This window comes from Choloepus didactylus, chromosome 3, assembly GCF_015220235.1.
Source record: "Choloepus didactylus isolate mChoDid1 chromosome 3, mChoDid1.pri, whole genome shotgun sequence".
Taxonomy (NCBI): Eukaryota; Metazoa; Chordata; class Mammalia; order Pilosa; family Megalonychidae; genus Choloepus; species Choloepus didactylus.
In genome coordinates, this window is record NC_051309.1 from 10164704 (window position 1) to 10189042 (window position 24339).

General features: G+C 40.9%; 1 protein-coding gene across 2 annotated transcripts in view; it reads right to left on the bottom strand.

Moving 5' to 3' along the window:
* The window catches only part of CLNK (cytokine dependent hematopoietic cell linker), a 232644-nt gene that overhangs the window by 85576 nt on the left and 122729 nt on the right, over positions 1-24339 (bottom strand). For both annotated transcript variants that reach the window (XM_037829402.1, XM_037829401.1), the window contains exons 4-6: positions 22547-22575; positions 12101-12138; positions 1743-1884 (exon numbers count right to left, since the gene is read on the bottom strand). In XM_037829402.1, the coding sequence (XP_037685330.1) occupies positions 1743-1884; positions 12101-12138; positions 22547-22575 (209 nt within the window). The remainder of the gene's footprint in view (positions 1-1742; positions 1885-12100; positions 12139-22546; positions 22576-24339) is intronic.

The window sequence follows — 24339 nt, forward strand, 5'->3', positions numbered from 1 at the left end:
ACTTGGGAAATTCTATTCTTCCTTTGAGAATTAGGCTGTGTCATGTTTTTTCAAAATCTTCCTAAATTCCACCCACCCACACTCCCTCCTGGTTCCCCTTTCTGTGTCATACATTTAGCACATTCTATCATATTTATCTGTTGATCTGTCCATTTCTCCCACTAGATTGTGGCCTTCCTTAGGGCATGAATTATGCCTTGTTTATCTCTGTTACCCTGATCCAGGCATAGTAATTGGTTGGGCAGGACAGGGTTAACTCTGAAGGCCTGTGGTGTCCAAACCCTGACAATTATTTTTTAAAAAGGCCTGTCTTCAGTCCTGGCCTTTGGCTAGCTCCTGGCAGATAAACTCTGAGTTCTTGGAATATTCTGTTTGATAACAGAGTTTTTGCATGCCTGAGGCCTTGGGCATTGCTGCAGCAATTTAACCTGATTTATGCTAATAGTGTGATTTACAGGGAAAGCCTGCTTCTTTTATTCCCTCTGGGGGTGAATAACAAGCCATCAGGAGTCAGGTGAGCTTCCCTGTTTGGCCATCAAGATTCAGGTGAGCTTCCTGATTGGTCATCAAGATTCAGGTGAGCTTCCCTGATTGGTCATCATGATTCAGGTGAGCTTCCCTGGTTGCCAACATGATTCAGGTGAGCCTCCCTGATTGGGCATCAAGATTCAGGTGAGCCTCCCTAATTGGCCATCATGATTCAGGTGAGCTTCCCTGGTTGGCCATCGAGATTCAGGTGAACTTGGCTGCTTGGAGAAACTTTGAACCTGATACCACACATCATTTCTGGGAGAATTAAGTGTGTCCCTGTATGACTGCACTGGAAGCTTGTGCTTGGTTTTTCCTAGACTTTGTCCCATGTGCCGTTTATCTTTTCTGATTTTTAAACTGATTCCTTCCACTGTAATAAACTATAACTGTGAGTATAGCTTTGTCTGCCTTCTATGAATCTTTCTAGCAAATCATCAAGCCTGAGGGTAGTCTTTGGGAAACCCAATGTACTGGCACAGAGTAAATACTCAGTAAATATTTGTTGAATGAATGAGCAAGTAAATATTATCATTTTTAATAAAATTATTCTCATTAAAGAAACTTCTGTAGATTCATTTCAGTGAGTCAGGCTATCAGATATCATGAATGCTTCTTGTTTACCTTCAGCAATGTGTTCTGTCTAAGCTTCAGAGACCATGCTGAACTTGCCCAATGTCTTCAAGTTAGAAAGAAGCAGTTGGGTGTGAAATTATGCCTTCTTACATGTGTCTGGATTGGCTGCCAGTGCTACTCATATGCTGGCTACATGTGAAATGAATCAACCGAGTTAAATATCTTCATTTTCATTTTCCTCCTCCCTATGCAAACTCTTAACATTTCATGCCCCTCCCCCACATCCCTGCCTCCCACCCCTGTCTTGACTTCAGTGGTTCCTAAGACTCAAGAAGGTCATCATGATAATAATAGCTAACAGTTACGGAGCACTGACTGTGCCAGGTCTTCTGGTGAGAATTTGACATGCATCACCTCGTAGTCTTCAAAAGAACCCTATGGGGTAGTTCTGTTATTATCAACCCTATTTTCTGATAGAAAGAAAATGAGTGAGACGTACTCAAGGCAACGCAGTTTGTAAGTGATGCAGGCAGGATTTTAACCTGGGATTGTTTAATTCAGAATATATACTTCATCCACTATGAAATATTACACCATGCCCATGCATTTTAAAATTTTAGGCAGACTCCAAATGTTACCTGCATATACAGATTCCTTTATAGGTCTGGCTGGTAAAATTTTCATTGATTGCCACGTCTCTGCCATCTGAAGCTCGGGTTCTGCATAGTCTTCATCACTGTGGCCCTTTGCTCCATCCAGGACTGCAGTGAAATCCCCATCCTGAGAAGGAGGGATCATTCAAGTGAGCCAAAAGAAGGTGCAATGAGGACAAAGATTACAGACTACAGCGATAGCGAGAGGAGCAATTTAGACTCTCTTGGTTGGGAGTAAAAGACTCGAAAGTCCAGGGTCTGATACAGTTAAAGCTTAATTTTTGTAGTTGATAGAATTCTAAAGATTTCCCCCAAGATCCCATATCTTGGTTATTCAATCAGATACTAAGCTAGGTTCTACTGTGAAGGAACATTATAGATGTACTGAAGGTAACTAATCAGCCGACTTTTAAGTAGGGAGATTATCCTCGATTATTCAGTTAGGTCCAATGTAATCCATGAGCCCTTAAATACAGAAGAGGATCTATTTGCAGATGACATGATCCTTTATATAGAAAATCCTAAGGAATCCACTAAAACCTATTAGAGCTAATAAATTCAGCAAGGTTGCAGGATCAATATAATAGATCAACATACAAAACTCAATTATATTTCTATATACTAACAATGAACAATCTGAAAATGAAATAACAATAAGTCCATTTACAATTATATAAAAAAGAATAAAATGCTTAAGAATAAATTTAACAAAAGAAGTGTAAGCCTTTACACTTAACATTGCAAAACATTGTTGAAGGAAATTAAAGGAGATATAAATAAATGGGAAGAAAACCCATGTATATGGACTGGAAGACCTAATATTGTTAAGATGGCAATTCTATTCAAATTGATGCACAGATTCAAAACAATTCCTATCAAAATCTCAGCTGACATTTGTTTGTAGAAATTGACAAGTTAATCCTAAAATTCATTTGGAAATGCAAGGGACCCAGATTAGCCAAAACAAACCTGAAAAAGAAGAACAAACTGGAAAGCTCACATTTCCTGATTTAAAAGTGACTACACAGATGCGGTAATAAAGAGTGTGGTTTGGCATAGTGAAAGACATAGAGGTTAAATGGAGTAAAATTGAGAGTCCAGACATAAATCCTTACATTTATGGTTATTTGATTTAAAAATTTTTTTTTATTGAGGTGTTCACATACCATACAATTATCCAAAGATCCAAAGCGTACAATCAATTGCCCATGGTACCATCATACAGCTGTGCATCCATCACCACAATTAGTTGTTTCTTTTTTCAATTTTTAGAACATTTTCATTACTCCAGAAAAGAAATAAAGACAAAAAAAGGAAACTCAAATCCTCTCATACCCCTAACCCCTCCCCCCCCATTATTGATTCATAGTTTTGGTATAGTTCGTTTGTTACTGTTGATGAAAGAATGTTAAAATAATACTAACTGTAGTATATAGTTTGCAATAGGTATATATTTTTCCTATATGCCCCTCTATTATTACCTTCTAGTTATAGTACCATACATTTGTTGTAGTTCATGAGAGGTATTTCTAATATTTGTACACTTAATCACAGACATTGTCCACCACAAGATTCACTGTTTTATACATTTCCATCTTTTAGCCTCCAACTTTCCTTCTGGTGATATACATGGCTCGGAGCTTCCCCTTTCCACCACCTTCACACACCATTCAGCCCTGTTAGTTATTCTTACAATGTGCTACCATCACCTTTCTCCCTTTCCAAACATTTAAGTTCACCCTAGTTGAACAAACATTCTGCTCATAATAAGCAACCACTCCCCATTCTTTAGCTTTATTCTATATCCTGGTAACTTATATTTCATGTCTATGAGTTTACATATTATAATTAGTTCATATCAGTGAGACCCTGCAATATTTGTCCTTATGTCTCTGTCTTTTTTCACTCAATATAGTGCTCTCAAGTTTTTTTCATCAACCCCTTTCTTTCAAGATGGTTTTGTTCACACATCATACATTCCATCCTAAGTAAACAATCATTGGTTCTCTGTATAGTCACATATTTATGTATTCAGCACCATCATCACTATCTATATAAGGACATCTCCATTTCTTCTGCAAAGAAGGAGGAAGAGTCAAAGAAGGTAGAGGGACAAAAGAAAGAGAGAGAGAGAGAGAGAGAGAGAGAGAGAGAGAGAGAGAGAGAGAGAGAGAGAGAGAGAGAGAGAGAGAGGGAGAGAGAGGGAGAGAGAGAGAGAGAGAAATCCATGACAGCTAGAAAACAACAAAAGGAAAGATAGCATTAAACTAAAGTAGAATAAAGAGTCAGACAACATTACCAATGCCAGGAATCCCATATCCTTCCCCTATCCACCCCCCCATATGCATTTAGCTTTGGTATACTGCTTTTGTTACATTAAAGGAAGCATAATACAATATTTCTGTTAATTACAGTCTCTAGTTTGCATTGATTGTATTTTTCCCCCAATCCCACCCTATTTTAACACCTTGCAAGGTTGACATTCATCTGTTCTACCTTCTGTAAAAACATATTTGTACTTTTGTTACAATCATTGAGCAACATAGGTTTCCCTGAGTTATACAGTCCTAGTCTTTATCTTTTATCTTTCCTTCTGGTGTCCCACATGCTCCTAACCTTCTTTCAACCATGCTCACAGTATCTCTGTTCAGTGTACTTACGTTGCTGTGCTACTATCTCCCAAAATTGTTTTCCAAACCTCTCACTCCTGCCTTTTCCTTTCTGTCTGCAGTGCTCCCTTTAGTGTTTCCTGTAGAGCAGGTATCTTGTTCACAAACCCTGTCATTGTCTGTTTGTCAGAGAATATTTTAAGCTCTCCCTCATATTTGAAGGACAGTTTTGCCAGATATAGGATTCTTGGTTAGTAGTTTTTCTCTTTCTGTATCTTAAATATATCACTCCACTTCCTTCTTGCCTCCATGGTTTCTATTGAGAAATCCACACATAGTCTTATCAAGCTTCCTTTGTATGTGATGGATTGCTTTTCTCTTGCTGCTTTCAGGATTCTCTCTTTATCTTTTACATTTGATAATCTGATTATTAAGTGTCATGGCATAGACCTATTCAGTTCCATTCTGTTTGGGGTATGCTGCGCTTCTTGGATCTGTAGTTTTATGTCTTTCATAAAAGATGGGAAATTTTCATTGATTTTTTTCTCTATTATTGCTTCTGCCCCCTTTCCCTTCTCTTCTCCTTCTGGGACACCAATGACACATACATTCCTGCATTTCATTTCATCCTTAAGTTCCTGGTGATGTTGCTCATATTTTTCCATTCTTTTCTCTATCTGTTCTTTTGTGTGTAGGCTTTCTGGTGCCATGTTCTCCAGTTCCTGAGTATTATGCCTCTTGAGATCTGCTGTTACATGTTTCTGTTGTGTCTTTCATCTCTGTGTTGTGCCTTTCATTTCCATAGATTCTGCCAGTTGGTTTTTCGAACTTTCAATTCCTACCTTATGTACACCCAGTGTTTTCATTATACGCTTCATCTCTTTTGCCATATCTTCCCTAAACTTTTTGAATTGATTTAGTATTAGTTGTTTCAATTCCTGTTTCTCAGTTGAAGTGTAAGTTTGTTCCTTTGACTGGGCCATAATTTCATTTTTCTTAGTGTAGGTTGTCTAGGCATCTGGTTTCCTTGGTTATCTCAGTCAGGTTTTCCCAGACCAGAACAGGCTCAGGTCTTGGGAGGAGGGAATTGTATACAGTTTTCCTGAGGGTGTCTTAGAAGGTTGGTACACCCTGTGAGGCCTCAAGTCACTGTGCTTTTCTGCCCAGCAGGTGGTGCTTGTCAGCCTGTAGCTCTAGACTGGTGTAAGCAGGTATGGCCCTTGGCTATTTTCCCCAGGCTCTGGGGTCTGGTTCTGAATGGAAGGTGGGTAGCAGAGCTGGACACCATCCTCTTCCTCTTAGGGAAGATACACCCTCTAGGGTGAGGTTATTTACATCTGAATACTCTCTGCCTGTGCTATCTCTACCCTTGTCTGGGTCACAGTGCTGGGAACTGAAAATGGCTGAGGCTTTTTCCACTGAGCCCAAAAAGGAAGAGAGAACCCCCTTCAGGGCCAGTCCGTGGCCACCCTCAGTTTCACCTGTCGGCCTGAGATAGCACCCAGTCCTCTGGGCTCCCCCTCCCTCCCAGAGAGGTCCCCTGGCCCTCCAAGGTCAGTCATCACCCAAAGCCTCTGTCTGCTTGTTGGGGATTTGTATCAAGCAGTCCACACTTGTTAATTAAAACCCCAGTTGGAGCGTAACTGAGCTATATTCTCTTGCTCAGAAAGTGCTGCTCTCTAGCACCACAAGGCTTTGCAATTTGGGCCATGGGGGGAGGAGCCGACTGGTTTGGATCTGCAGTTTTTACTTACAGATTTTATGTTGCGATCTCAAGCATTCCTTCCAATTCAGGTTGGTGTGTCATGAGTGGACAGTCACACTTGTCCCACCGCAGTTATTCCAGATTATTTACGAGTTGTTCCTGGTTGTTTATTAGTTGTTCCCAGGGGACAAACTAGCTTCTACTCCTCTCTATGCCATCATCTTCTTCTGTCTCTGGTTAATTGATTTTTGACAAGAGTGCCAAAACAGTTCAATGGGGGACCAACAGTCTATTCAAGAAATGGTCTAGGGACAACAGAATATCCAAATGCAAACATATGAAGTTGGACTCCTTTATACCATAAACAAAAATGAACTCCAAATGGCTCATGTACCTAAATGTAAGTGCTAAAACTACACAACTTTTAGAAAAAAACACTGGAGTAAATCTTTGTGACTTGGGTTAGGAAAAGATGTTTTTAGATATGACACCAAAAGCAAAAGTGACAAAAGAAAAAAAAGGATACATTGGACTTCATCAAAATTAGAAACTTTTGTGCCACAAAGGACATTATCAAGAAAGAGAAAAAGATAACCACAGATTGACAGAAAATATTAGCTTATCATATGTCTTGTAAAGGACTTATATCCAGAATATATAAAGAACTCTTATAACTTAATAAAAAGATAAGTAACCAAAGTGAAAAATAGGCAAAGGATATGAATAAACACTTCCCCAAAGAAGATACATAAAGAGCCAGTAAGCACATGAAAAGATGCTCAACAGAGGAAATGCAAATCAGAAGCACAGTGAGATACCATTTCACATCCACTAGGGTGACTACAATAAAAAAAGGTAATAATAAGTGCTGAAGAGGATGTGGAGAAGTTGGGATCTTCATACAGTGCTGGTGGGGATGTAATATGGTTTAGCAACTTTGGAAAAAACAGTTTTTCTATTACGCAAAATGATAAATGTAAAATTACCAAATGACCTGGCAATGCCACTCTTAGGTATATACACGAGAGAAATTAAAATGTCTGTCCACCAGAAAGTTCACATGAATGCTCATAGCAGCATTATTTATAACAGTCAAAAAGTGGAAACAACCCAAATGTCTAGCAACTGATGAATGGACATACAAAATGTGATACATCCATATAATGGAGTTTTATTCAGCCATAAAAAAGAATGACTTACTCATACATGATTCAACATGGCTGGACCTTGAAAATATGCTAAGTGATAGAAGCTAGTCCCAAAAGACCACATGCAGTATAGTTATGTTTATATGAAATGTCCAAAATAGGAAAATTAATAGACTATGTAGATTAGTGGCAGCCTAGGGCTGGGGCAATGTGGGGGAAGGTTGTTGAGGATGACTGCCAATGGGTGTGGGATTTCTTTTGGGGTTGATGAAATGTTCTAAAATTTGTGGCAAGGATTGCACAACTCTGTGAATATACTACAAAAACACTGAACATACATTTTAAATGAATTGTTAGTTACGTGAATTTTGTCACAATGAAGTGGTGATAAATGAAAGCAGAAGAGGGAGGCAAAGAGTGAGAGAAGTGTGGCGGAAGCAGGGAAGAAGAGGGATTCAATGTGTTAGAAGGATCTGACCCATCACTGCTGCCTCTGATGCAAAGATAGGAGAGAAGCCCCTAGGAAATAAGGGAGGCGCCCAGGTGACAGCCCGTAAGGACCAGGGACCTCGGTCCTGCCACGGCAAGGAGCAGGGTTCTGCCGACAACCGGAATGAATCTGGAAACAGCTTCCTCCCCATTGCCTTGGAAGGGAAGCCAGCCCTACCAACACCTTGATTTCAGTTTTGTGAGACTCAGAGCAAAGGAACCAGCTGAGCCACACTGTGCCCAGACTTCTGACAGCAGAAACTGTGAGATAACAAATGGGTGGTGCTGTAAACTGTTAAGTTTGTGGTAATTTGTTATCATAGCAATAGAAAATGAATGCAATTCTATAGCTCTCTAACCTCAAGGGTGGGTCCCTCAGGAAGTGATAGCTCTCTCTGTGTATTGCTCTAAAATATGTGAATATATAAAAATTAAAACAATTGTATGGCAAAATTTTGTGTGATTCTGACAATTATTTTCAAAATGTTAGCATGTTCAATTAGTTTTAGTTTTGAGAGTTTAGGAAAAAACTAAGGTTTAGAAAATTCTATGGATTCATTGGAAAAGACTGACATTTTTCCATTTCAGGGAGAGAAGCAAGGGGCCAGTTTATGGACCATTGGTGTTTGCCGGCATTTATGAACAAGTGACGTGGAGCAAATGTCACTGGACTCGGGACACAAAGACTTTGGCTAATGTTTCTACTTTGTTGTAGGGTAGATATGCATTTGTCCTGAGCTTTGGTTTTTTCATCTGTCAAATGGGATCATTCCTGTTAGCCTGGCTGTTACGAAGAATGATTGCACTAGAGAATGGCCTTAAATATTTCTGTCAATGTCCCAGGCTGTGCTTTGGACACTTCTCAGAGGCTCCGGGTCTCACTGCCGAGAATGGCAGGAACGGGTATCAGTCGACAGTAGAGCTACCCGATCTAATCATCGTCATAGAAATTCTGGAATCTGCAGCTGTGCATTGGGATCTAGAGAGAGCACTGTGCTGTGTTTAAGCAGGGATAGTGCTCTCGATCCTGCATTCCTTCACTGATTATACAGAGCCACCAAATTATAATTTATACTCCCTAAGTCTTGGAGCTCAAAAGGAGGAGATAGAGACACCTCCAAATGGAAGGTGAAAGTTGCCCTGAAATGCTGATTTATTCTATGAGTCCTATACTGTCTCCTCTGGTAGCTGTCATAGGGTATGGGTGGTTTCATGGTTACAGTACTGGGTTGGGAGGGAGTTGACAGTGGCAGACGGCTCTAAAACATACTAGGAAAATCTTTAACTTCTTATCATCTATGCTAAGGCTCAAAAAAAATCTTAAAATGTCTAAGATTCCAAACGGTCATAGCAGGCCATGGCAGGTCTAGTTACAAGAGATTTTTCACTCACATTCCCCAAATAAGCCTTCTTAATTAAGAACTTTTATCCTCCTGTTATGAATACAGAAGCTGGAATTGGTGACTTCTCAAAGCCACACAGGTCATAGGTGCCACGGACAGGCAGAACTGGGACTTCTCATCACATCCACACTGGAATCTTGCACAGTGAATTTAAAATTGATCTGCATCCAGAAAATGACGTGCAGAGAAGGAATCTGGAGACGTTCCTGGCATTAGTGTCTATCATCTTGACTTCTGCTTGCGTAGTGCAATGCTGGCCTGTGAGAGCCTGGGCTCAGACCCTTGGATTTTAAGCCCTTCTTTTACGTTGCAGAGTGCGTTTCATTTCTTCCCAGCCAATCACAGCCATGTCCACAGATTCTTTCCTCTGCACTACATGGGTGTTTGCAGCATTCAAACTTTGCATTTTTTTTAAACTTCAATGCACGGAAACTTAGTTATTGCTTTCTAGCATGCTTGTTAGATAAATGAGTGCATAATAGATTTCAACTAGGTTTAGGGTGTAATTATTTCTATGTGTATGATTTAAACATTTTCACGTATACTGTAATTTGTCTGGTTATAGAGTTAAATTTATTGGGAGCTGCTGGAAACTAATTTTAAATTAGATGGCTAGACAGAAATGCACACACACAGAGTAAGTATAATCAGACTTATTTTAGAATGACCTTGGCAACCAGAAATGTCTTCAATGAGATAATACATTCAACAAATATTCACTGTAAATATTACTATGACTTATATCTACTATTACTAAAGAAAGTTGGAGATAAGGGAATGAAACAAGCTGGTCCAGCAGCCCTGTGTCCTTCTTCTCTCCTTTCTAAAGTGTCTCATATTTCTTAGCACTTACTGTGTGCTAGGTGCTTTATGTACTTTATTTTATTGTATAAGCAGAAAAATATGAGATAATTTTATTACAGTGGAGGGATCTGGATTAGACAGGCTTGAGTTTGAATTCTACCTCTGCATTATTGTAGTTCTCAAATTTGTTTGAGCAAGTTGATCACCTGCTCCAAGAATCAAAGTGGGTGACTTTTTCTATCATCACTGTGTCTAAGCAGTTTGGTAAAGCAAAAACTTGTTACATGATAAATCCAGTTTCCAGGTAGGCAATAGGACAGGAAGGATTAATCACATCCCCACTTGAAAGGGCTTTGGGCTCCCCCTTGGCTCAGATCAATTCTGCTCATCTGATGCAGGGATACAAGGTATAATTTAGTAAGTCTGGGTTCTCCATGGGGCAACATATAGAGGCAGGTGGGGAACCTGAAGACACAGCCATTTGATTTTTTATATGCAAGCCCTTGATTCTCACCAAAGTGGTCCCCAAGGAAGGCAAGGCTGGATCTTACCTGAACTGAGAAGTAAAGTGAGTTATCAGGGTTAAGTTTATCAAATGCAAAGAACTCAAGCACAGGGGCCAAGGCAGTGATCCGGAAGCAAGAATAGGTAGAAGGGAGAGTTGGTCACCAAAAGAGAAAAGGCAAGTCATCTGGGCACAAAGCCAGAGGAGAACCATTTGCGTGGTCAAGTTGCTGCTGTGCCTTGTGACTGGGTGTTACTGCCATGAAGCTCAGCCTCCTTGGTCTGGTCTCAGGAGGTAAGCAGAGCTGCAACTGGATGTCCTTGGAAGGGAAACCAGGCACACTGGCCTGCTTAGAGGCAGCATGGCTTTGGAGTCACCCAGTCACAGATTTAAATTGTGAATCCACTTTATGACTCAGATTCTCTATCTGTTAAATGGAGATGACCCAACTTATTTCGATGTTGTCAGAAATTAATTGAAAAAATGCATATATGTATATAAAAGCTCCAGTTTGGCATCTGCCACATGACAGGATGCCAATAAATGTTAGGCTCCTTCTCTGTAAGTGGATCTGAGTGGCCAGGGCAAAGCAAAGCTGCTGGGAGGTGATCTCCAGAGGTCTCCACAATCAACCCGGCAAAGGCAGGGAATGTGATTGGGCTGTTCTATATGTGACTCCAGCATTTCATACAGAAGTGAGTTCTGAGATGGAGTGTGGGCACGGGGTTCCTCTGTGGATTTGACAGATGTACATTTTTTGCATGGGGCACTATTTATGTACTGCTCTGGTTTCCCCTAGCGTATCCCCTCTGGGAAAGTCGTGGACCTGCTAGATGAACTGGAGCCATGCGACTGAGCCCATTTTCATCCAATCCCCTTGCTAGACTTCCTGGGGACAGTGTAGGATGTCCAGGAAAAATAGCAGCCACCTTCAACCACAGGTTTAAAGAGAATATAAACCAGACTTCTGAGAATTTTGTCCCTGGGACCAAATATAAATATTTCAGTGTATTAATTTTAATCATTTTCTTTAGTCATGAAAATTCTTTTTAAATATTATAAATGGCTTAAGTATATGGATATGCCATAATATTCACCTATTTCTCTACTATTGAATATTTAGCATGATTCCAGTGTGTTGTTGCCATTTACTATATATTATTATAAAATATAAGTGATTGTGTTTAAATATTAGTCCAATTTTAGTTGGACAATATTTAATTAAATTCTGAGTTTCTTGAATACTTAGCTTAAATTCCTAACAGCGAAATTATTGGGACAAAGAAAATGGATACTTTTATGTATCATTATCAAAATTATGAAATTGTTTCCAAAAAGTCTGTTTCAACTTAAAATTTCTCCATCAGTGTTAAGCAATGCATTTCTCATCACACACTGGCTAGCACCATATGTTGGTATTTTCACCTATTTCAATCTTTGCAATGACCATGTGAATTAATTTTTATCTCCATTTTGTAGCTGAGGAATTGAAATAGTTTTATACCTAAGAACTGAAATGTAATTGCAGTTTTCCCTGCCAGGAAAGTATGGGAAGTTTTTATTTTCATTTTTTTTTAATTCGCCAAGCATGTTAAAAACAGAAGCACAAAAAACCACAAAAATTTACTTTATAAATATATTAAAAAAACCCTGGATAAATAGGTAAGACAGCAAACTTACATCATCAGGAAGAGACTCAGTAATACTCTGGTACTGGCCTGCCAGAAAAAGAAAAAAGACCAAACTATTATTGCAATCACTGTGGTAGTTCAAAACACTCATTTGTGCCAGAAATCTTGTGCTCATTTCTATTAATGTTCCTTGACTGTAATTTTTCCAAACTGAAGTACATATTTCCATGTTTCCTGTTCTACACACAGTTCTTGCAGTACACGGACAATGGAAAAGGAGGAAAGAAAATCAAATTCAAGCTAAATCACTAACGAATCCATGGAGGCAAGAAGAGGGTATATCCCCGAGGCTTGTTCTTTCCATAGCAGACTAACATTTTCCTTGAAAGAGAACCATAATGTTAGAAGACATCCCACAGCAACTGCACCCATAGTTGTGACTTAGCAGGGCTTCGGCTAACTGAAAAGTTTCATTTTTCCCTCCTCTCCCCTTTAGGACATGGCATGTAATCATCTGTGCATTCGTCTATCTCCCTGCATAGACTGTAAGTATTTTGAGGGCAGGGGTCATATCTATTCATCTCTCTATCCCTAGTTCCAGGAATACAGCCCAGTATTGAGCAAATGAGTTCTGGATAGGTGTTTATTGAGTAAATATTGGTTCCTTGAGGTTTCTCAGCTCTTAACTCCCTTCTTTGGACTGGTTTTATGAAACTGTCTGATGGTCATGTAGCCCACTCGGTGTTCTACTCTCAGACTGTGTGCAACCACCAAACAACTGCTCCCCTGGCCTTCAGTTTTTTTGGTTCCTCATAGACTTGATTTCCCTAAATTGGACTTTAATTTCACACAATTTATACTGCACTGAGGGGCATTATATGCAGAAAATGTTCCTATCACATTCTCTTCATTAGTAAAAATGTGAGGAGTTTCTTCCAGTTCTGCCAGCTGCATGCTCCAATTTTATGGAAAACACCAATCCCAGAAACTATCATAATCCTTTTCTTCCTTTGACTGCTCTGATGGTTAATTTTATGTGTCAAGTAGGCTATGGCTTCTGGTTGTTTGGTCAAACATTAGTCCAGATGTTACTGTGAGGTTCTTAGCAATTACAATCAGGGCAAATGGGATTAGCATCTACGATCAGATGAGTTGATTTTAAGTAAAAGAGATGATCCTTGACTACGTGGGTGGACCTCATTCAATCAGTCGAAGACCTTAAGAGCAAAGAACTCAGGTTTCCAGAAAAAAGAAGAAATTTTGCCTAAAGACTGAAATGTCAACTCGTCTCTGAGTTTTAAACCTATTGACCTCCCTAACGGATTTGGGACCCAAGACTGCACATCAAGTTTTTCCTGGAATTTCCAGCATGCCTGGCTGCCCTACAAATTTTGGACTTGCTAGATTCCACAATCACAGGAGCCAACTGCTTAAAATAAAACACACCCACACCCACACATGTATATGTATATGTAGAGGTAGAGGTAGAGGTGTATACACACACACACACACACACACACACACGTCTTGTTGGTTCTTTTTCTCCGGAGAACCCTAACTGATACAGCTGCTAAGAACTTCAGGGTGAATTTCTGGCCTGTGTCCAGGTACCATACAGAACCAACATGTGATGTGCATTTCTACAGCTTGCTCCTGGTTTTTTATTTTTCCTGAACTTTTGTCCTTTCACCTTGATTCCTGGCTTCCCATGCCAAAATATGAAATAAGCAGTTGTGTTTTTGCCAGCATGCTTGTCACTTGTGGGGTATCATATGTAAATCCATCGAAGTTTGGCTCAGTGGAGACATAGCTCTCCAGAATTTGCTGAGGAGTGTTAACTAACCACAGATAATCTCCTTGAAATAATGAGCTGAGAGGAGCAGAGTCCCATCTGCACCTGCCCCCAGTTCCAGCCTGTCCTGGCTGTGGGGCTATGACCACCCAGAGGTGCTAATGACACCTTCCTCACCAGGCACCAATTGTGTCCCTGCCGAGATCACTGGCAGGGAAACTGGCACATTTTCCAGCCCTTCAGAGTAGCAATTTGTATTTTCTCTGGAAACAAGTCAAATTAATAAGGTCACCCATTAAAGACCAGCTGGTCTGGAAGGAGCAAATGAACGCAGGATTATTGGGGATTCATTCTAGCCCTTGTGATCCAGGAAAATAGCTCCACCATCTAATTCGGGACTCAACATAATTTCACCTTAGGAAATTGGCCTGGTGGAGTATGGTCATTATGCCGACACCCCGTTGGAGAGCTGTGAGGCCTCTTCTCTCAACAGGATCTAGCAGTGCAGCCTTGGACCATCCGGGGTCCCCTAAATATGTTCCAGGCCACTTTCATGTCTTTGTTTGTGTTGATCCTGCTTGGACTCCCTCCCTGCCTCTCTCTCTTTGCCTTTCAAAGGCCTCCTGAGGCTTCCCTGTGTGACCACTCCAGGCCACTTAATCCCACTAAATTGTTAGACACTTATTTTCTGTCTGCTGTGACATAAATAAAAATAGGCAGCATCTGATTACTTCTTTGCTGTGTATATGCCCTGTCCTTATATACTGTTTATTCTCTGTCCTTTTTCAGGGAAGGAATGGCCTCTTACCTCTGTATCTCCCAGAGTTTTGGAAATGTGATTTTAAAAGCATACTTTTAAAACAATAAATCAGTTCGTGTCACTCACTGCACATGAAATACAGCCCACATTCCCTCCAGAGCCCAACAAGGCCTGGCTCCTGTCCCCACCCCCTCCAACTTCATCTCTTTCCAGTTTCTTCCTCACCTCGGAACTCTAACCACATCAGCCTCTTTTCAGTCTCATGTATCCCACGTCTTCCCTGCCTCGAAGACTTTGCATAAGCTGTCCTTCCATCCAGAATGTTCTTTCCTTGGCTCTGCCTATGCCCGAATTCCTTTTACCCAGTAGATCACAATCTTTGATGTCACATCCCTGGAGGGACCATCAATGACCACCAATGTCAGGTGCAAATTAAAGAGCCCCTCCCCACTCCCATTCCTCACTATTGGGAGTGCCTTGTGTGGCAGTGATAACACCGAGTGCTCACAAGGAACACTTCCTTTTCCCATGGTGCTCGGCTGGCATATATTTCCCAGCTTCTTCTGCATTGGGCAGGCCATGGGGTGGTGCTAGGGCCATCAGTACATGGCGACTGTGATGGACTGGCTGGTCCGCTGGACCTCCTAGGCTCTCATTCTTTCCTAGACCACTGGCCAGAGGCAGAGGACCCCAAACCCCTTGGAGAGAGTAGAGCCCCTGGATGCAAGGAGGGCGAATCCCGATTGAGTACCTGGAACAAGACACCCAGCCAACCCCACTAGATAGTGAGGTGAGAACAAATAAAGTATATCCTTATAGACTGTGTATCCTTATAGACTGTGTATCCGCCTTCCCTAAGAAAGTGTAAGTGCCAAGTTTTCAGGTTCTTGATCACTCCTATAACCCTGCTCAGAGAAGAGACTGGCGTAAGGCAAGCGCGTGGTAAATGAGAAGCTGGTTCTCAAATACAGCGTGGGCTGCAGAGGAGCTACCTCAGATCCAGCAGCTGGTGGCAGGACTTCAAATAGAGCCTGAGCTTCTCTCTTGCTGAGTGTGAGATCGGCCCTTCTTCTTGTTTTGTTCCAGAACCCCATGAGGTAAAGTGGCTCATCAAAACCCTTCCAGGTCTTTGAGTCTTTCTGGAACTGAAGGATAGGTTGGCTTCTCAGAGAGAACTATTTTCTAGAAAGATAAAGGGAGTTGCTCGGTAGCTTTTCATAGCGCCACCCTGGAAGAGTTACGGTTATTTTGGGTTGATCCATAGAAGATCATTAATTACTCACAGATGCTGGAGATAGAGCCAGAGAACAACTGATTTTTGTGTATACTTCAAGGAAACCTCTTTTTTTACAAAACCCAACATTCCCTTACAGGCTATTTTTAAGAGGAAGTAAAGACTAATATGTATGATATAAAGCACACAGGATTTCCTGAAAGGCAGGAAACGGCTACCCCAGCCCCTTGGCCATCAAACTCTCCTCATGCTGACAGAGTTAGAGCCAAAAGGGACAAGGGCATGAGACCAGGGCCTCTCAAGTTGCAGTCTCCCGACCACTTGCATGCTTAATTAAAAAAAAATACAGGGGGAAAAGCAAGCAAACCATGGACTCCAGTGCAAACCAACTGAATCAGAGTCTGCACTTTTTAAAAAAAAAATCGGTTTTATTGAGATAAGTTCACATACCCTATGAGTCTGCACTTTTAATAATCTTCTATGGTAAGATTTATTCACACTGAGGTTTGAGAACTGCTGACTTAGAAACTCAGACTCCCCTTCCACTGAAAAGTGAGTGGATGTGAGTTAAATATGGAGACTCTCAGATTATTTTCATTCATAAACACTTCTATAAACTCAAGTCCCTGGAGGTGCAAGGCTGGTGTATTTGTCCATGAACCCATTTAGTGCCTTTACAGGGATGGGGTAGCTGGCTGAGCCTGAAAGGGCTGTTGTCATGGATTATTCACATTTGGAGGAAATCATGGGGGCTGAAGCAATTCTCACCAGGTCTCATGAAGGGAATGTGTTTATCTAGTGTGAGAAGCAAAGTAAAAATAGGAAGCACACAGAGATTTAGAACTTTCTATTTCTCTAGGAAGCAAAGTCGGTGAGCAGGCTTTTCAGATGATTACATCTTCAAGCCAGACAGTTGCCCCGAGCAAATTCAGCTTCTGTTTTCATTTCAGTCACAAAAGAAGATGTGTGGGGAGATATGGTAAGGGTTTAGGGTTGGCTCCAACTCCAGAGGCTGCTGGATGGATCTACTTATAAATATTTGGTGAACAGCAAGAAGCCAATGAGTTCCAACTACGCATCACTAAGCACTCCAAGGCACACAGCTGTGTGTCTCCCCATATCCATTTCCCTTTTCTTCCCAGGCACTAGAACCCCTGATGGTTAGTGGGCACATGCCCCCTAGAATAAGTATTACAGATCCTAATCTTCCTTCTAGCCATGTGTGGTCAGGAGCCCAAGTTTTGGTCAATAGACTCTAGGTAGAAAATTAACTCACCATTTCCACGAGTTTTCTTGAGAGAAATAGTTGCTCACTTATTTTTTTCTTCTTTATTTCCATTTTCCCCTCCTAGTCTATGGGAATGGGGCCAAAACCAGTGAGAGCTACAGGATAGGAGTTGCTAGGTCTTTGAGTACTTTGAGGAGCAGAGCTGCCAAACGTCTTTGGACCACTTTCCTGGGGGCTTCATTTACATAAGAAAAGAAAAATATCTCATGTTTAAGCTCCCATGAGTTTGTTTATTTTCTTTCCTTAATGTCCTGCAGCCTTTTCATCTTTCCCCCTTCTTTGGAGGTCAGCCTAGGAGCTCACAAATAACAGCAAAGTCTCTGATCAAAGGCATGAAGAAGGCAACACGTATTTCATGGAAGTTGGATGAGGGGTGCAAGGTTCAAATTCTGGCTCAGCTTCTTCCTGGATCTATGACCTCAGGCAAACTCTATCACTTATCAGCCTTGGTTAACTAAGGTTAACTTGCAAACTTGGAATAAAAATATTTACTCCAAATGGCTGTTGAGAAGTTTAAAAAGATAACCCCCTGTTCCGGTTTGCTAATGCTGCCTTTTTGCAAAACACCAAAAATGGATCAGCTTTTATAAAGGGGGTTTAACTGATTACAAAGTTACAGTTTTAAGGCCATAAAGTGACCAATGTAACACATCAACAATCGGGGGTACCTTCACTGGAGGATGGCCAATGGCATCCGGAAAACCTCTGTTAGCTGGGAAGGCACATGGCTGGCATCTGCTCCAGAGTTCTGGTTTCAAAATGGCTTTCTCCCAGGACTTTCCTCTCTAGGCTACAGCTTCTCTCCAAAATGTCACTCTCAGTTGCTCTTGGAACATTTGTCCTCTCTTTGCTTTTCTGGAGCAAAAGTCTGCTTTCAATGGCCGTCTCCAAAATGTCTCTATAAGCTGAAGCTCCTCTCTCAGCTCCTGTGCATTCTTCAAAGTGTCCTTCTTGGCTGTAGCAAGCTCGCTCCTTCTGTCTGGGCTTATATAGTGCTCCAGTAAACTAATCAAGGCCCATGCTGAATGGGTGGGGCCACAACTCCATGGAAATTATCCAATCAGAGTTATCTCCCACAGTTGGATGGGGCACATATCCATGGAATCACTCAATCAAAGAATTACAGTCTAATCAACACTAATACCTCTGCCCCCACAAGACTGCATCAAAGAACATGGCTTTCTCTGGGGGACATAATATATACAAACTGATACACCCCCTGACTTAGTGCCCCACTAACAGGTGCCATTATTCTGTGTTTCAGGTCTTTTCAAGTTCAGCTTTTCAAGTTGAGCTCACTCAACCCAGAGATTTGGTTTCTGATTTGCATTTGGTTTCTGATTTATATTAGGAACTTGTTCATTATTTAGGGCTCATTTTTAAGGTCTGAAGAAACAAAACATGTGCCTTTTTCAACATTCAACTCTGTTCATATACACCTGCCAATTCTGGACAATTCTTCAAGCAAGGATCCCTTCCAGTTGTGAGGCTCAAGGATTTAATGATCCGCATCATCTTGGTGACCCTCTCATTTTAAAGATGAAGAAAAACAAGGCCAAAATGTTTGGCACATAGCACCCCCAAAGTGGAGATTTGGGGCCCACCCAGCTTTACTGATTTTTTTTCCAAATTATTTCATTTCTCTTGGTCTCAGTTTACCTTATCTATAAAATGCATACAATAAAATCTAAACCCTACAGATAAATTAGCCACATTCTTAAAATACCTGGCACAAAGTAGCAACTCAATGTACGTTAGTTTCTTTCCATGCTTCCCCATTCTCAGTTCATATGACTTGCTGGTGTATGAGAGAACCAGGAACAAATTCTGGACTCCAGACTCACAGCCCTCTATGTTGTGCCGCCTTTCTCAGTTTTTATCTTTTAGGAAGGTATTTTAAGGCATCAACCTGAACTTCACCTGGATATGATGAGAAAGAGGATATATATATATCTCTATATCCTTCCCCCAGTAGGATCCCAGCATTAGAACATCTTCAATATGGTATCAAATCAACCCATGGCTGGAGGGAAAGGCAGAATTTACACTGCCTTCCACTATCTCTGAGTAAAGGCTAGTGATGCCAAGGGACCTTCGGTATATGACTTACTCTTGGAAGGAGGAGACAGGGAGAGGGAGGGAAATGGGGACAGAGAGCAAGGACCAGTTCTGTCATCTAGCTTTTCAGGATGTTTCAGAAAATGTCCCTTAATGTGAACACTATGAGCTGATAATTCCTAGCCATAAATAGTCCAAACCCACAGAAATAGCCACATGGGAAACATTTACTGGGAGTTTGGAGAACAGGCTTGATTTTCTCACTAGGTGGCCCTTGGAAATTCACTTCCCTTCTCTAGTCCTTAATTTCCTCATCTATAAAGTGTGGTATTAAAACCGCAGACTAGCTCAGTTCCAAGGGCCTTTCATTTTCATTCTCTTTTAAAAACATCTGTGCCCAAAGCAGGTTGTAGTATCTATCATGGTAATAGACTAATACTGATTAGTTGAATGAATGAATGAATAAATAAATGGCAAGGTAAGGCAGCTGCTTTCAACCCTGGTTTCATGTTTGTCTTTTAGGAATTCAAATGAAATATACTGAGACAGCTGTTTTCTAGAGAGTTGATAGTAGCTTCTTGGTTGGTACAGAGTGGAAGGGGGGACTCAGACAGTGATTCTCTAAAAACCACCCTAAACTACCTGAATTGGAATTATCTTGTTAAAAGTAAGGCTTCTCTGGTCTTACCAGAGACCTACCGAAGCACAAACTCTGGGGTGAGCCTGATATGATGCATTTTTAACGGTTGTTATTTGAACACACACTGAATTTTGAAGACAATGGTTAAGGCTTGGGTTTGCCAATTTTGGGATGATTTGAAATTGTGATTAGGTTTATGAGAATCAGGCAAACACCCAGTGTCAGCAATTCAGGATCTACTCCTGTCAACTTTTTGATTAGTTTCTGTCCATTTATTTTCCTGACATCTAGGGAGATCTAGGTGTATTCATGGGTTCCCGCCTCAGGTAAATATGAATTAATACAGGTGTTGCAACATTAAGAAAGGGCCAGAAGAGGGCATTGGATGCTCACATACTCCATCTCCATCCTCAAGTCGTAAAATTATTATTTTTTTCTTTTAAAAGTAGGAAAAAAATCCATCTTCAAACCTGCCTTCCTTAGACAACTAAAAAATCAAGTGTTTCCGGACAAAATGAAATGTCTGTTTAATCAAGTCAGTCAAAATATATCTTCATCAGGTTTTTTAATGTATGTGGTGAGGCAAGACAGAAGGGCCTACTTTCTAAATATGGCCATCGTTGCCAATTTCATTCTTTATTCCATGGAAGGAAAAAAATTCCAGAGTTTACTTTATGGGAGAACTTGCCACTGTTTGCTGTGTATCAAACTCCGAGAAGTTGCAGTCACTGACAGTTTTCCCAAGTTTGAATACATGTCTGTCTTCTCCAGGCCTGGTATCTTTTTTTTTTTTCTTTTTAAGAATTTATTTTTGATAGATTGCTTTTATTGTACAAAATATGTTACTATAGAAAAATTACAAGACAGTTAAGAAAAAAGGAGAAAATAAAAATCACTATAGTAGCATTATACCAAGATAATTACTGTAAATATTTAATTATTGCCAAATGTAGACATAAACACACACAGAAGCCATTTGATATCACCAATATGTGCATATATATGATTTATATTTGATCACATTGTAATAATTATAAATATTTGATTATTGTTAAATGTAGACATAAACACACACAAAAGCCATATGATATAACCTATATGTGTATATATATATAATATATATGATCACATTGTGTGTACACTGTTTTCTTATCTGCTTTTTCATCTAATAATATGCTAGCAGCATTTCTATGTCAATGAATATGCTTCAACATCATCATTTTAAATGGCTACATAATATTCTCTCATTTGGATGTCTTACCATGTCTTCAAGCAATCGATGGGGAAAAAATTGCAAATATCCCAAGGGTTTGTATCTGATAATGTTACCAATATCACTGTGTTGAGCATTGTTTTATGTAAACCCTCACAAACATCCTTAAATGTTTCCATTCCAATATCTTTTCATAGACATTTGCAGGGGTTCATAAGCCTGTGTAGGCTGGGGTGGTGTGATTTGCTGCTGAGTATTTTTGGCAGGGTGGGCAGGCCTGGACAACTGCATCCCAAATGAATTCTTTTAGGCTTTGACTTGTTTTCTTTCCCTGCTTGTGTCTCCAGAATGTTGCTAAGGAAATGGAATACCCACCTGTCGGTTTTTCTCTACCTTAGCCAAGATGGGAAGCAAAGGAGGAAAAGGAAGGAGCCCAGGAAGGTAATTCTGGCTGCTTTGTTTTGCCCACCAACCACTGCATCAGATTAGCAACCCCACTCCCGGGTGCCGTCTCCCCTAGAGTTTTCTGTAGCCTTCTCCAGGACTCCAGAGGACAGCAGGAAGGGATGAGAGGCGGCGAGCAGATAAGGGGTGCATAACTGAGATCAAAGGCTTCAGGACAATTTGGAAGCAGGCGCCTTGAGTGAATCTAACCTTTGTGAGGACTGAAATGGGGAGCTTAATAAAAACATTTTCCGCAAGAGAAATTAGAGCTGGGTGCTAGTTTCCTATTTACCCTCACATTTCACAATTTTGATTCTACTCTTCCCCAGTTCTTAGTGTTGTGTGGAATAAGCCGAGTGCTAGTTATACGCCCCAGCATGCCCCCTAGTGAACACTGCAAATTATTTTGCTGATTATAGCGCTCTCCACGGATTCTATCACTTCCTTGCAAACTGTCTCTTATCTATGTCTCAATTTTTCTGTCTAATTCCAGTTGTTACATTAGCCACAGACTTTCTAAGGAAGTTCTTTGGAACTATTCCTTAAAAAAATAACATTCCATGATGAATAGTATTTACTTTACTGAAACTTTAATAGGCTCCTATGAGTGCTTAGTACTGGGAACCAGGCTCTGAAAGCAAAGCATGAGAAGCATAATCTGCGGTTTCTGACCCATTCTTTCACCGAACGCATATTTCGAGGGGACCCTATCTTGTAGAGTTTAGTAGATCTGACATTGAGTAGCTACAATGCAGTTAGGCCTAAAGTGTACCCATTTCATTGATGAAGCAACTCAGGCTTGGAGGAGCTGTGCTACGTCCAAGGTTGCACAGCTAATAGTAGAATGCCAGGATTCCTACCCGATCTGCCAGGTTCCAAAACTGTGCTTAGTCACATGCCGGGATGTGCCTTGGGAGCAACCAGGGGGAAACACAGGAGGTGGCTGATGTCATTTTGCACAAAGCAGTAGTTTTGTTGAAGGAATACCAGAAAAGAATGGACATAACAGTCCAAAAGACCTACGCTGACATTCCCTGGCTGCGGTGATAAAGGGCCTCTGACTCACCTGTGTCACTCTGGATGCGAGGCCATGACCTAGGGCAGAAGAGAGAAAGAATGTAAGTGTCACGGGCAAGGGGTTGACTGACCTCCCCGAAGGGGTGTGTAGTCTTCAAAGGCCATTCAAAGATCAACCTATGAGGTGATTTCTGGATGCTTTTATCTGTATAGTCTTGAAGTATATTGGGATGGATTGAATTGTGGACCCCAGTTTGGTCATGTTCCTGGCCTTGTAGATGTTCCTGGTAGATGTGGACCCATTGTAAAGAAGATCTCATCAAGATGATGCTTCAGTATAAGGGGTGGCCCAGCTGAGCCAGGGTGGGCTTTAATCTGGGTGACTGAGTCCTTGACAGGCAGAGTGAAAGTCAGAGGGAAAGAGCAGCCACGGGGAGCAGCCAGCAGCTGGAAGTAATCCAAACTTGGAAGAGAAAGGAGAAGACGCCTCCATGTACATTGCCACATGACAGAAAAGCCGAACCCCCAAATATCTGGTCAGCCAGAAGGTACCAGTCCTGCTAGTAAGTCTTCTAACTTCTGAAATCATGAGCCAATAAATTTCTTTTGTTAAACCAACCCATTTTATTTCTTTTTGCAGCTCGGAGACGAAATTATGTATTATCATGTTATTATAGAGAATATTGGGAATGGCAAAACACAGTGTAGAAGAAGATAATATGTGCATACATTTAAACATATCTACGTATCAAGATAGCGTAAAAGAATGTATAGGATTCCAATTTTAAAAATACGCTCCATATTTTTAAATGCTGCTCAAAAACATGACATTTTCATATGGTTCTATAATTTTTTGGAAGGGGTATTTAGGTTCCTGTTAGTCTTTTGCTACTATAAATAATGATGCAATGTGAATCCATCCTTGCATTTTTTTCATCTAATCTCTGAATATTTCCATGGAGAGATTCCATCAAGTGCAATTAAGGGGTCAAATAGTGTGGGAATTCTAAGTCCCTTGTTACCTGTTACTCAGTTGCTTTCTGGTTGGGTTGTATCAGTTTATATTCTTAGCCATAGAGTGGGAAGTGATCATCTCAGTACAGCTCACCACAGATTTAAAGTAAATCCATACTTTAAAGCAACTTTGCCTATCTGGCACTCGATTCCTTATTTTACCTGTTTTGCTTCCTTGATGACTGGTGAGACTGAATTATTTTTTTTTTTCACATGCTTTGGGCCACTTGTATTCCTTCTGTGGCATGTCTTTGTCCATTTTCCAACTAGGTCTTTGTATAGCTACAAAATTAACCCTTTGACAGGTGTATTATCGGAAGCGCTTTTCCCCAGGTTTCGGGCAATCATTTGAAAAGCCCCGAGGCAATGCAAAGCTCAGAAGGACGCTGCTGCTACCAGCCAACTTGTTTGTGCCTTTAATGGTCCCCTGCCTGCCCGTGCGTTACACCTTTCCTCCGAGGCTCTCCAAGTGCGTCACAGGAGCAATTAATCGAGCATCGCAACGCACACCGGGTGTAAATATTTATGAGGCCTATTTGGTGGCTGGGATATCGGGCACACGATACTTGCCTGGTAAATTGTTAGTAACCATGAAACTACAGCCTACCAGTCCAACTTCCATGCCAGCCTGTTGCCTTCTCTTCACCATTTTAACAATCCAAATGACCCTGTGGGATAACTGTTACTTGTTCCAAATTTACAGCAGATGAGATGGGGGATTCTGAGAGGCAGACAATTGCCTGATCCCACAGAGCCACTAGAGGGAGGGACTTGGCCCCAACCCATCTGACTCCCAAATCCATACTACCTTCCCTGCTCCTTTCCTGT